A 13,425-nucleotide genomic window follows, 5' to 3' on the forward strand; every position below is an offset into this window, starting at 1 on the left:
CTGGACTCACCCACCCCAGGGCCCAGCTCAGAGGTGGCCAATTGCATCCAGACTCAAAGTGAAGGAGACTCACTTGCTTCTATTAAAGTATTGGCCTGAAGGGCAGACATCTAATTTAACACACACCTAGGAGCCTCCTGGAATACTCTCCAGGGACACAGACAAGCGGGTGCCATCTTTGCACGCTCCTTTGGACATGTTCCAGAGCACCAGTATCTCCCAGAAGGGAACTTTTACAGGCATCTGGTGCCCTGATTTTTGTAGCTGTCACCTAGAGGGACACCTCTTGATCATATGGCTCTGGAGGCCAGGGGAGCTTGTGTTCCTAGTCCATGAGACTATAATAATCAATGTCATACAGAAAGGAGCTCATAGCTCCATCTGGTGCCCCAATTTTCACAGCTGCTGCCAGGGAACACCGCCATACTGGCTCTGGTGGACAGTGCTGGATGGGTCCCACAGGGCTGTAACCAACAGAGGAAAATCTTAAATAGCTAACCACCCCCAAGGGCACAGCAAGAGACAACAGACACAGGAGTTCACACTTTGTGTGAAGGAGGCCTACTGGTTAATCATAACTGTAGCCTAAGGAGAAGGCTTCTACTTAAACATGCACATGTAATCCTTTCCTCAGGCCATCTTTGAGCTCACCCTCTGCCATACTCCACAGCATCAGTGTCTCTTGGAGGGGAGCTTTACATGTGTCTGCTGTCCCAGTTTTTGCCACTACTGCCCAAGAGGCACCCTTTGATCACCTGGCCCTGGTGGCCAAGATGGCTTGCATTCCTGGATCCCATGGGACTACAGCAATTGGAGAGATGGTTCTTGGCAGACTACCACCCCTGGGACACAGTGGATTGAAGTATACCCCCCAATCTTTCTGTGAAGGAGGCTTCTTTGCTTGTCCTGGAGCTTTGGCCTGAGGGGCAGGCTTCAGGTTTGGCATACATTTTGTGGCCTTTGGACATGCTCTCAGGGAACACAGGCTGTAGATGCCATCATAGTGCTCCCCTTTCTCTGCCTTGCTCTAGCTTGCCAATGTAACCCAGAAAAGAGTTTATACACTCATTTGGAACCCTGATTTTTGTGACTGCCACTCAAGGTACACCTCCAGATTGCTTGCCTCTGCTGCCCTGCAGGGCTTACACTTGCTTGCAGTCCCACAGGACTATATATGTTTGCATAGTTTTAAAAGCTGATGCCTGAGCGTCTGGCTTCCATCAACATGAATCTAGGTGCTGAGATTCTCCCTTCTGAAATCCTGACAGGTTGGTGGCACATCCTCAACTACTAGGAACTATTAAAAATATAACAGGTTGCTTGGACAAGCTCAAAGGTTTAAGAAACAACCAAGAGCTGAGGCAGAGTTGAACAATAAGGTTCATCTCCTACATGAGGCCAATTCTTCAAGACTGAGAGAGGTGGTTGTTTCATCTACTGTATAATCACTTGTAAAGCTAGTCTGAAGTTAAAAAGACAAAAGTAGTAAAAATAATTATGATTACAATAATGAATTAAGGAATACACTATATAAACAAATGTGGAATGTGACATCAAAAACATAAAATGTCAAGGAGTGATTATAACGTTGGGCTTTACAATGGGATCAAACTTAAAATTGTTATCAACTTAAAACAGAATGTTATAAGTTGTTATATGTAAACCTCATGGTAACTACAAAGCAAAAACTGCAGTAAATACACAAAAGATAAATATAAGCATATCACCAAAGAAAGTCACCAAAATATAAAGCAAGAACACAGGGAAAGAAGCATTGAACAGAGAAGAACTATAAAAACAGCCAGAAAACAATGAACAAAATGGCAATAAGCATATATTTATCAATAACTACTTTAAATGTAAATGGATTAAATTTTCCAATCAAAAGACTCAGAATGGCTGAATAAATTAAAAACAAGACCTATCTACATTATGCTGCAAGAGACTCACTTTAGATGTAAGGACACACACACTGAAAGTAAAGGATGAAAAAAGATATTCCATGCAAATGAAACAAACAAAAAAGCCAGGGTAGCAATACTCATATCAGACAAAATAAGCCTTTAAAACAAAGACTGTAAAATAAGAGACAAAGAAGTATATTACATAGTGATAAAGGGGTCAAAGTAACAAAATAGACAAAACATTTACAAATACTTGTGCACTCAACGTATGAGCACCTAAATACATAAAGCAAAGATTAACAGACCTAAAGGAGTAACAGACAGCAATACAATAATAGTAGGGGACTTTACACTGTATTTACATCAATGGATAGATCATCCACGCAGAAAATCAATAAGGAAATAATAACCTTAAATGACATATTAGACCAAATGAACTTAACAGAAATATACAGAACATTCCATCCAAAAGCAACAAAATACACAATCTTCCCAAGTGCACACAGAACATCTTCTAAGATAGATCATATATTAGGCCATAAAACAAGTCTTAATAAAGTTAGAAGAGTGAAATCATATCAAGCATCTTTTCCAACCACAACAGTATGAAACCAGAAATTAATTACACAAAGAAAACTGGAAGGCATAGACAGCACAGGGAATAGAGTCAATGATATTGTAATAGCATTGTATGTTGACAGATGGTAGCTACACTATGGTGGGTGTAGCATAACAGAGAAGCTGAATCACTATGTTGTATACCTGAAACTTATGTTAAAAAAAAAAAACCCACACAAAAAGAAAACTGGAAAATTCATAAATATGTGGAGATTAAATAACATTTTAAATTTAAATAACAGTTTAAATTTTTAAAAATCTTGAGACAAACAAAAAAGGAAATAAAGCATACTAAAATTTATAGGATGCAGCAAAAGCAGTTCTAAGAGAGAAGTTCCTAGCGATAAATGTCTATTTCAAGAAACATGAAATTCTTGGGGCGCCTGGGTGGCATAGCGGTTAAGGCGTCTGCCTTCGGCTCAGGGCGTGATCCCGGCGTTACGGGATCGAGCCCCACATCGGGCTCCTCCACTGTGAGCCTGCTTCTTCCTCTCCCACTCCCCCTGCTTGTGTTCCCTCTCTCGCTGGCTGTCTCTATCTCTGTCGAATAAAGAAATAAAATCGAAAAAAAAAAAAAAAAAAGAAACATGAAATTCTCAAATATACAAACTAAGTTTACACACACCTCAAGGAACTAGAAAAAGAATGAAAGAAGTCCAACATTAGAAGAAGAAAGGAAATAACAGATTAGAACAGAAATAAATGATATAAAGACTAAAAACACAATAGAAAATTGATCAATGAAACTAAGATCTGGTTCTCTAAAAAGAAATACAAAATTGACAAATCTTTATCTAGACTCACTGGGAAAAAAAGGATTCAAATAAATGATATCAGAAATCAAAAAGAAGTTACAACTGATACCAGAGAAATACAAGAATCATAAGACACTACAAGGAAAAATTACACATTAACAAATTGGGGGACCTAGCAGAAATGGATAAATTCCTAGAAACATTCAACCTACCAACACTAAATCATGATGAAGTAAAAAATCTGAACAGACCAATTACTGGTAATGAGATTGAATCAGTAATCAAAAACTTCCCAACAAGCAAAAGTCCAGGACCAGAAGGCCTCACTTTGAATATATTGCACATTTAAAGAAAAATACCAATCTTTCTTAAACTCTTCCAAAAATAGAAGAAGGAACTTTTCCAAACTCCTTTTAAGAGGTCAGCATTACCCTGATACCAAAACCAGACAAAGACACCACACACACATGCAAAAATTACAGGTCAGTACCCTAATGAACACAAACAGAAAAATCCTCAACAAGACATTAGCAAACCAAGCAATGTCCACAACAGCCAAACTATGGAAAGCGCCCAGATGTCCATCGATAGATGAACGGATAAAGAAGATGTGGTGTATATATACAATGGAATATTATGCAGCCATCAAAAAATATTACCATTTGCAACGATGTGGATGGACCTAGAGGGCATTATGCTAAGCAAAATAAGTCAATCCAAGGAAGACAATTAAAATCATATGATCTCACTGATATGTGGAATTTAAGAAGCAGAGGATCATAGGGGAAGAGAGAAAAAAATGAAACAAGACGAAACCAGAGAGGGAGAAAAACCGTAAGAGACTCTTAATCTTAGGAAAGAAACTGAAGGTTGCTGGAGGCAAGGGAGGTAGGGGGTTAGGGTAACAGGATGAGGGGACATTGGAGACGGTATGTGTTGTAATGAGCACTGGGTATTATATAAGACTGATGTCCACAGACCTGTACTCCTGAAACAAATAATATATTATATATTAATTAATTGAATTTAAATTTTAAAAAAACCAAAAACAGAAATAAAACTATGCCTGTTTTATACAAGCACACACACACACACACACACACACACACACACACAGGTATTAGCTAACCAAATTCAACAATACATTAAAAGGATCATACACCATGATCAAGTCGGATTTATTCCAAGGATATAAGGATGTTTCGATACCCACAGGTCAGTCAATGTGATTGATACATATTAACAAAATGAAGGATAAAAATCATATGATTATCTTGGGGCGCCTGGGTGGTTCAGTAGGTTAACTGGCTGCCTTCGGCTCAGGTCATGATCCCAGGGGTCCTGGGAATGAGCCCCGTGTTAGGCTCCCTGCTCAGCAAGGAGTCTGCTTCTCCCTCTCCTTCTGTCCCTCCTCTAGTTTGTGTTCTCTCTAATAAATAAATAAAAATCTTTAAAAAAAAAAAAGAAATCATATGATTATCTCAACACATGCCAAAAAAGCATTTGACAAAATTCAACATCCATTTATAAAAATTCTCAACAAAGGGGGCACAGAGGGAATGTACTCACAAAAAAGGCCAAATGTGACAAGCCCACAGCTAACATCATACTTAATGGTGAAAAAGTGAAAGCTTTTCTTCTAAGATCAGGAACAAGATAAGGATGTCCACTCTCACCACTTTAATTCAACATAGTATTGGAAGTCCTAGCCAGACCAATTAGGCAAGAAAAATAAATAAAATGGATACAAATTGGAAAGAAGGAAAGGAAGAAGTACAACAGTCACCATTTGCAGAGTACATATTATATATAGGAAATCCTAAAGACTCCATCAAAAACCTGTTAGAACCAATAAAAGAATTAAGAAAAGTTGTAGGATATAAAATCAATATACAAAAATCGATGGCATTCCTATACACTAATAAATAAACTATTAGAAAATTAAGAAAACAATCCCACTGACAACTGCATCAAAAATAACAAAATACTGGGGTGCCTGTTGGCTCAGTCATTTAAACATCCAACTCTTAGTTTTGACTCAGGTCATGATCTCAGGGTCATGAGACTGAGCCCCATGTCAGGTTCCATGCTCAGTGGAGAGTCCGCTTGGGATTCTCCTTCCCTCTCTCTTTCTGCCCCTCCCCATGCTGTGCACTATCTCTCTCCCTCTCTCTCTCACAAATAAACAGATCTTTAAAAAACAAAAGAATAAAATATGTAAGAATAAATTCAACCAAGGAGGTGGAAGACATGTACTCTGAAAACTATGAGACATCAATGAAAGAAACTGAAAAATACATAAATATATGTAAAGTTACTCTGTGCTTACAGACTTGAAGAATTAATACTGTCACATGTCCATACTACCCAAAGCAGTCTATAAATTCAAGATAATCCCTATCAAAATTCCAATGGCATTTTTCACAGAACAAGGACAAATAATTCTAAAATTTGTATGTAACCACTAAAGACCCCAAATAGCCAAAGTAATCATGAGAAAGAAGAACAAAGCTGGAAGCATCCCTGATTTCAAACTATTTTTGCAAAGCTATAGTAATTAAAACAGTATGATATTACCATAAAAACAGACATGGAGATCAATGGAAAAGGATAAAGCCCAGAAATAAATCCATGCATATATGGTCAATTAATTTATAACAAAGGAGCCAAGAACATACAATGGGGTAGAGAATAGTCTCTTCATGGGGCGCTTGGCCCAGAAATAAATCCATGCATATATGGTCAATTAATTTATAACAAAGGAGCCAAGAACATACAATGGGGTAGAGAATAGTCTCTTCATGGGGCGCTTGGGTGGCGCAGTCATTAAGCGTCTGCCTTTGGCTCAGGGCGTGATCCTGGTGTTATGGGATCGAGCCCCACATCAGGCTCCTCAGCTATGAGCCTGCTTCTTCCTCCCACTCCCCCTGCTTGTGTTCCCTCTCTCGCTGGCTGTCTCTATCTGTCAAATAAATAAATAAAATCTTTCAAAAAAAAAAAGAGAATAGTTTCTTCACTAAATTGCGCAGGGAAAACTGGACAGCCACATATAAAAGAATGAAACTGGACTACCATCTCACACCACATACAAATTAACTCAAAATGGGGCACCTGGGTGGCTCAGTCATTTAAGCGTCTGCCTATGGCTCAGGTCATGATTCTGGGTCCTGGGATCGAGCCCTGCATTGCATCAGGCTCTCTGCTCCACAGGGAGCCTGCTTCTACCCCCACCCCCACTTCTGTTCCCCCTGCTTGTGCTCTCTTTCTGTCTCAAAGAAATAGATAAAATCTTTTTTAAAAATGGACTACGGGATGCCTGGGTAGCTCAGTAGGTTAAGCATCTGCCTTCAGCTCAGGTCATGATCCCAGGGTCCTGGGATGGAGCTCCATGACCAGGCTCTCTGCTCAGCAGGGAGCCTGCTTCTCCCTCTGCCTGCTGCTCCCCCTGTTCGCTTGCTCTCTGCCAAATGAATAAATAAAATCTTAAAAAAAAACTTGAATGTAAGACCTAAAACCATAAAACTCCTAGAAGAAAACATAGGCAGTAAGCTCTTTGACACAGGTCTTGGCAATGGTTTTGAATCTAAGAACAAAAGCAAAAAATAAACAAGTGGCACTCCATCAAACTAAAAAGCTTCTGCACAGCAAAGGAGACCATTAACAAACTGGAAAGGCAACCTATTAAATGAGAGAAAATATTTGATCTGATATTTTGATAAGGGCTAATATAGCCAATAAAGGGCTAATATCCAAAATATATAAAGAATTCATACAACTCAATGGCAAAAAGAAAAAAATCCAATTAAAAAATGGGTAGAAGACCTAAATAAACTTTTTTCCAAAGACACGCAGATGGCCAGTAGGTCCATAAAAAGATGCTCTACATCATTAATCACCAGAAAAATACAAATCAAGGGGCGCCTGGGTGGCTCAGTCATTAAGCGCCTGCCTTCGGCTCAGGGCGTGATCCCGGAGTTCTGGGATCGAGCCCCGTGTCAGGCTCTTCCACTGGGAGCCTGCTTCTTCCTCTCCCACTCCCCCGGCTTGTGTTCCCTCTCTCGCTGGCTGTCTCTCTCTCTCTCTGTCAAATAAATAAATAATAAAAATCTTTAAAAAAAAAAAAAAAAGAAAGAACGAAGAAAAATACAAATCAAAACCATAATGAGATATCCCCTTACAGCTGTTAAAATGACTATTATTTAAAAAAAAAAAAGACTAGAAATAACAAGTGCTGATAAAGATGCAGAGAAAAGGGAACCCTTGTGCACTGTTCATGGGAATGTAAATCAGCGCAGCCACTATGGAAAACAGTGTGGAAGTTCCTCAAAACATTAAAAACAGAACTACCATATGATCCAGCAATTCCACTTCTAAGTACTTATCCAGAGAAAACAGAAACACTAACTCAAAAAGATATATGTATCCAATGTTCACTGTAGCATTATTTATTACAGCCAAGATATGGGAACAACTTAAGTGTCCATCAACAGATGAATGGATAAAGAAATTATTATATGTATGTATACACACACCACACACACAGATGAATGGATAAAGAAACTGTTAAACACACACACACACACACACACACACAGAAGTATCATTCAGCCATAAAAAAGAATAAAACTTTGCTATTTGTGACATGGACAGACTTCAAGGGCCTTATGCTGAATGAAACAAGTGAGACAGAGAAAAACAAATACCATAACAATCTCACTTATATGTGGAATCTACAAATAAATAAGTAAAAATTTAAAAACCAAACTCATAGAACAGATTGGTGGCTGCCAGAGGTAGGGCATGGAGAGGTGGGAGAAATGGATGAACTGTTTTTGTTTGGGGTTTTTTTTACTTAAGTAAATTGAATTTTTTAAAAAAGAAAAGAACAGGGCACCTGGGTGGCTCAACTGGTTAAGTGACCGACTCATGATTTTGACCCATGTCATGATCTCAGGGTCATAGGACTGAGCACCACATCAGGTTCTGTGCTGATGTGCTTGAAATTCTCTCTTTCCCTCTACCCTTCCTCGCACTCATGCACACTCACTCTCTTTCTCAAATGCATAAAATCTTTAAAAAAGAGAAAAGAAAAAAGAAAAGAGAGGAATGGTTACCTGTGGAGAGAAAAGGGGCAAGATGTAGAATACAGAGAACAGGAATGGGTTTTCATATAGACCATTCTCTAACTATACTTTTTAATATTATTTTGATCTTTAAACTATGTGAAAAGACTTGTCTCAAAAAATTTTCTTTCTAAATAAAAGTTAAATTGAAAACTTATTTTTTAAAGCCAAAATTTGAGAGATGGTAATAACTCACTTATTCACAAAGCTTGAGAAAGTTATCTTTAGGCACACAGAATAGCATGACCAAAGTAAATATGATGAAGAACAAGGTAAAACTGAGTTCGCCCAGCACAGAATGAACTGGAGGAGGTATCACTGGGATGATGGGAAGCCACTGAAGGTATTTAGGAGAAGTGGTATGATCCCATCCTCATTTCAAAACAGAAAATAACTCTGACAAGAAGACATGAATACCTTAGAAAGAAGACCAGCAGCAAAGACATCAGCTGGGTAATACAAAAGACCAGACCAAATGGAAGATGGCAGTCAGACGGTGGCAATAGCGGCAGCATTGAGAGGAGAGGAAAATACAGTACGACTCAATGAAAATCTATGTGCTGAGACTCTATGTTGGCTATGCTAGCTGTATACAATTAAAGGGAAACAGATGATTTCTCTGCCTCGTAAATCAGGGAAGATAAGCAGATTTCATCCCCTAACAGGTGTGAGGATGCATATGTGTGAGGGGCTGAGAAAGACAGACGGTGTGAATCAAGGATGACAAAAGTTCCCAGCATCTTCAAATAGGGGAAAGAATAGTAAGAATGTTACCTAAGACAGTATAGGTGGGAAAATGAAAATGTCTCTGTGCTCCACTTTGCTATTAGCAAATCACACAATTGTTTTAATGGATGACAAAAATACAACATTCTACAATGTCATCATTCAGACACATCACCAATCTGATAATAGCTTTCCAAAGTGGGAAAATATACTCGTAGGTAAAACATACAAATCCCATTAAAAAAAACTCTAATTCTGGAAATTTTAAAATAGGAGAACGGTAAAGAACATATCTCAGAATCAAAGGAATATAGCATTTGCTAAGAATTGCTAATATCTCTTTTAGTAATATTTGGAGTTTTTTGTTTTTTTTTTTTTTAAGTAGGTTCCTTGCCCAGCGTGGAGACCAGTGCAAGGCTCAAACTCATGACCCTGAGATCAAGACCTGAGCTGAGATGGAGTTGGACACTTAACCAACTGAGCCACCCGGCACCCTGGTAATAACTGTACTTGTAAAAAAAATGCTTCAAGACAGAGTTTATATTTGGGGTGTTCAGATGGGAACTGCCTATTTATCAAAGTCAGCCCTAGACCTGGCAGTTGAAAGTCTGAGGCCATGCTGTACAATAGAGTAGCCATAAGCTATCCCAGAACTGTGGTTATGGGCACCTGAAATGTAGCTAATCCACACTGATGTGGATTGCAAATGTAAAAACACACCAGAATCTTAAAGAAATAATACATATATAATTTCTATATTGACCACATATTGAAATGATAATATTTTGGATATAATGGGTTAACATATTACTATTAAAATTAAGTTCACCTAGTAAAAGTCAGAGAAAGACAAATACCATATGATTTCACTCATATGTGAAATTTAAGAAACAAAACAAATGAGCAAAGGGGGTAAAAAGGGAGGGAGGGAGGGATGGAGGGAGGGAAAGAAAGAGAAACCAAGAAACAGAGTCTTAACTCTAGAGAGCAAACTGCTGGTTCGCAGAGGGGAGGTGGGTGGGGAGGATGGGTGAAACAGACGATGGGGATGAAGGTGTGCACTATCCATGACGAGCACCGATGTCATACAGAAGTGTTGAATCACTACATTGTGCACCTGAAACTAGTATTACACTGCATGTTAACTAACTGGAATTTGAAAAAAACTTTTTAAAAAATTAAGCTCACTTGTTTCTTTTACTTTTCTTAAGATGGATACTAGAAAATGTTAAATTACACATGTGGCTCACATTTGGGGCCTGTATTCTATTTCTAATGGACAGTGCTGGTCTAAGGCACAGGAAAGGGTTTTGGAGACGAGTCCATCCAACTCCTTCCCTCCCACTCCAATTCCTGCCTCAAGACCGAAACTTAAGAGGATCATTCCTTTAATTTCCCTAAGATACACCCAATTTTCAAGGAGGAACCATACCACAGGTTAACTTTCTTACCTGCCTCCTTGTTCCCTCACCCTTCTACCTACAGAGGTCTGTCATGACCTTGGAAGGTCTTTGGTCTGCTATCCCACTCATTCAGAGACAGAGAAGTAGTTCACAAAAGGGAACATTCTAGCTGTGGCACAGTTCATCCCCTGCAAATGAAGCTCCCTGACTTACTTATCCATGATAAATAACTACTGCCTTCCCCAAGTTCCTTTCTTAGTGAGAAGTCTTTATAAATACATGACGCTAATGAAAGGTCAGTGCTCTCCCACTCACTCTGAAGTTTTAGGTAAATCACTTAACTATGCTGAACTTGCTTTGCCTTTTGCAAAAAAAAAAAAGAAAGAAAAGAAACTAAATCAACTTTAATGTATCTTCCAATTCCAACATTCTCTAATCAGTCAAGAAACAATAGTTTTTTTAAAGCTCCGCACACATACACTCTACAGAAGTATAAGAAAATGTGAGTAAAATTACTCAAACCTTTTCATAATAAGACCTAACGTTCAAAAATTACACAAAGGTGGCATTTCTATGCATATGCCTTATCCTGGAATTCAGGCCTTTTCAACTGCCTTTAAAATAATTATTATTAGACTCTGTTCCTGGCTCAGACTTCTGCTGCCGTAGTCTGTTGAGGCACAATTCTCTGATTTATACATTCTTAATCATCGAATGGTTCCTGGCATATAGTGAAATAAACCTTGGAGTAACTAAAGAATCTTCATCCCAACATAGCATACCTTACATAGTTATACATTTGAAAATTTTCTGGAGTCCCAAATACTCCCTGGCATTCATGGCTTATCTTGACACACAGAAATGGCAATGCTTGTCCACCACTAGTAGAGTAGTACAGTGAACCAACCTTCCACTAAATATAAAAGATTTGGCTGATGCATTCCATTATTTTCCCCACCTTTCTTCTCTCTTGAGAGCAACAAAAACTGCAAAAATTGGGTTGGGATGGAGTAAAGTTAACTGGACCTCCTGGAAAGATCCCAGCTAGGTGTCCACACTCATAAACACATTAACTGTTTCACTGCTTAGACCTCACCCAAGCACAAGGTCTCAATTCTTAGTCTGTCTCTCTTACAATTTAGACTAGAGAAAGATGAGAAGAGAATCCATTCTTCCCCTTAGTAACTCACTGTTGCTTCGATACCTGCCAAGTGGACTGAACTGCTGGGTTAGCAGAATCTGATCAGGAAACTATGATCCTGGCAGAAATCAATCAGACTCCTTATAAATATGCATAGAGTGCAAATATTAAATCTGGATAATATTGAGCCAAAGCAAAACCTCTTTACATTAGAAAAGCAGGAAATCTGACAGCCCAATCTTTAGCACCATCATAAAATTCAGCACAGCTAAATTTCAAAAAAGAGGAAGAAAATAAGGTACATCAAGGATTTCTTCGTATCTTTTGGCCGTTCTTTGTAAATCATCTTCCTTCTCTGCAATTTTTCTATATAACTGATTTGTCTCTTCCTGATGGCTTTCCAAAAGTTCAGCTTCCACTTCCTGGGCTTTATCTAATACATGAAAAATGGACACACACAAGAACACACATTAGGCAAGAATTAGTATCTACATACCAATTTCAGTTCCAAATTAAATTTGATAAAAATCAACTAATCATATGTACCCTCTCACAGCAGAAATGTCTTTATAAGGCAATTAATTAGCTAATGTTTCAGGTTCTTTCACCCACTCCTCCTCTCCTAAAGGCAAGCTGCCGCCAAGCAGCACAGGTTCCCATTAGAGAACTTTCTTGGACAGGAATCATTTTTTCCTCCAGTTTAATTACTTAAAGCACTTAGCACAGAGTGAAGACAATAAGTTTAAATTATAAATAGTCTGATGATTCTGACTTGTTCTTTGCTGAATTTAAAATCTGACTCACCAATGGTTTCTTTTATGGTCATTTCCAGCTCCTGTTCCTTTTGTGCCAATTGTGTATGGAACTCCCTCATCAGCTGTTTTAATGTGGAATTGTGCTTCAACTCAAGATCTTCCTGCTCCTGTCTGTGCAACAAGAATATAAAGAGTTAACTGGTGTCAAACACAAAACAACATGTACAGAGTTACCTAGTCTTCACAACAGTGCACACAAGATCTCATTGGTATAAAAACATGTTTAAGGGTGCGTATGCATGTATTGTGCACGTCAAGGCATAGAAAACTCCTAGGAGGATACAGAAACTATCATTATCTCTAGACAGTGGTCCTGGGGATGTGAGAAGTCTTCTTTTCCACTTAAAATTTTCATCATACACATCTATCTTAAATAATAATAATGCTAATACTAAAAATAGTAAAACAAAAAGAAATTACTGGGATATGCATGTAATAAGCATAATCGTTTCTGCAAAAAATGGCCCCTCTAAATAGACATGAAACTACACTGCCTCTTGCCTTAAATTGCTTTTATTTCTTCTCAGCGTTTAACTTACTCGATGTATGTTTCATAGTTTGGGTAGGTGAAATTTAGGTGTATTAGGTACAATAAAAGGGACTTAATTAAAAAAGACTGTCTTAAAAATATTCATGCTGGAGTGCCTGGGTGGCTCAGTTGGTTAAGTGTCCAACTCTTTTTTGGTTGTTTTTAAAGATTTTATTTATTTATCTGAGAGAGAGAGAGTGAGAGAGAAAGCATGTGCATGCAGGGGGAGAGACAAGCAGACTCTGCTGAGCACAGAGCCCAGTGTGGAGCTCCATCCACCTGAGCGTGATCCACCGAGATCATGACCTGAGCCGAAATCAAGAGTGGAAGGCTCTTGAGCCACCCAGGCACCCCAAGGGTCCAACTCTTGATTTCGGCTCAGGTCATGATCACAGATCGTGAGACTGAGCC

The 13,425-nt window shown here is 38.6% G+C and overlaps 1 protein-coding gene across 6 annotated transcripts in view; it reads right to left on the reverse strand.

Annotated features, from left to right (window-relative positions):
* Positions 1–13,425, reverse strand: part of GOLGA4 (golgin A4) — a 117,368-nt gene that overhangs the window by 29,408 nt on the left and 74,535 nt on the right. For all 6 annotated transcript variants that reach the window (XM_019794551.2, XM_019794549.2, XM_019794550.2 and 3 more), the window contains 2 exons: positions 12,475–12,596; positions 11,973–12,103 (listed from right to left, as the gene is read on the reverse strand). In XM_019794551.2, coding sequence (XP_019650110.1) covers positions 11,973–12,103; positions 12,475–12,596 — 253 coding nt within the window. The remainder of the gene's footprint in view (positions 1–11,972; positions 12,104–12,474; positions 12,597–13,425) is intronic.

This window comes from Ailuropoda melanoleuca, chromosome 6 (assembly GCF_002007445.2).
Source record: "Ailuropoda melanoleuca isolate Jingjing chromosome 6, ASM200744v2, whole genome shotgun sequence".
Classification (NCBI taxonomy): domain Eukaryota; kingdom Metazoa; phylum Chordata; class Mammalia; order Carnivora; family Ursidae; genus Ailuropoda; species Ailuropoda melanoleuca.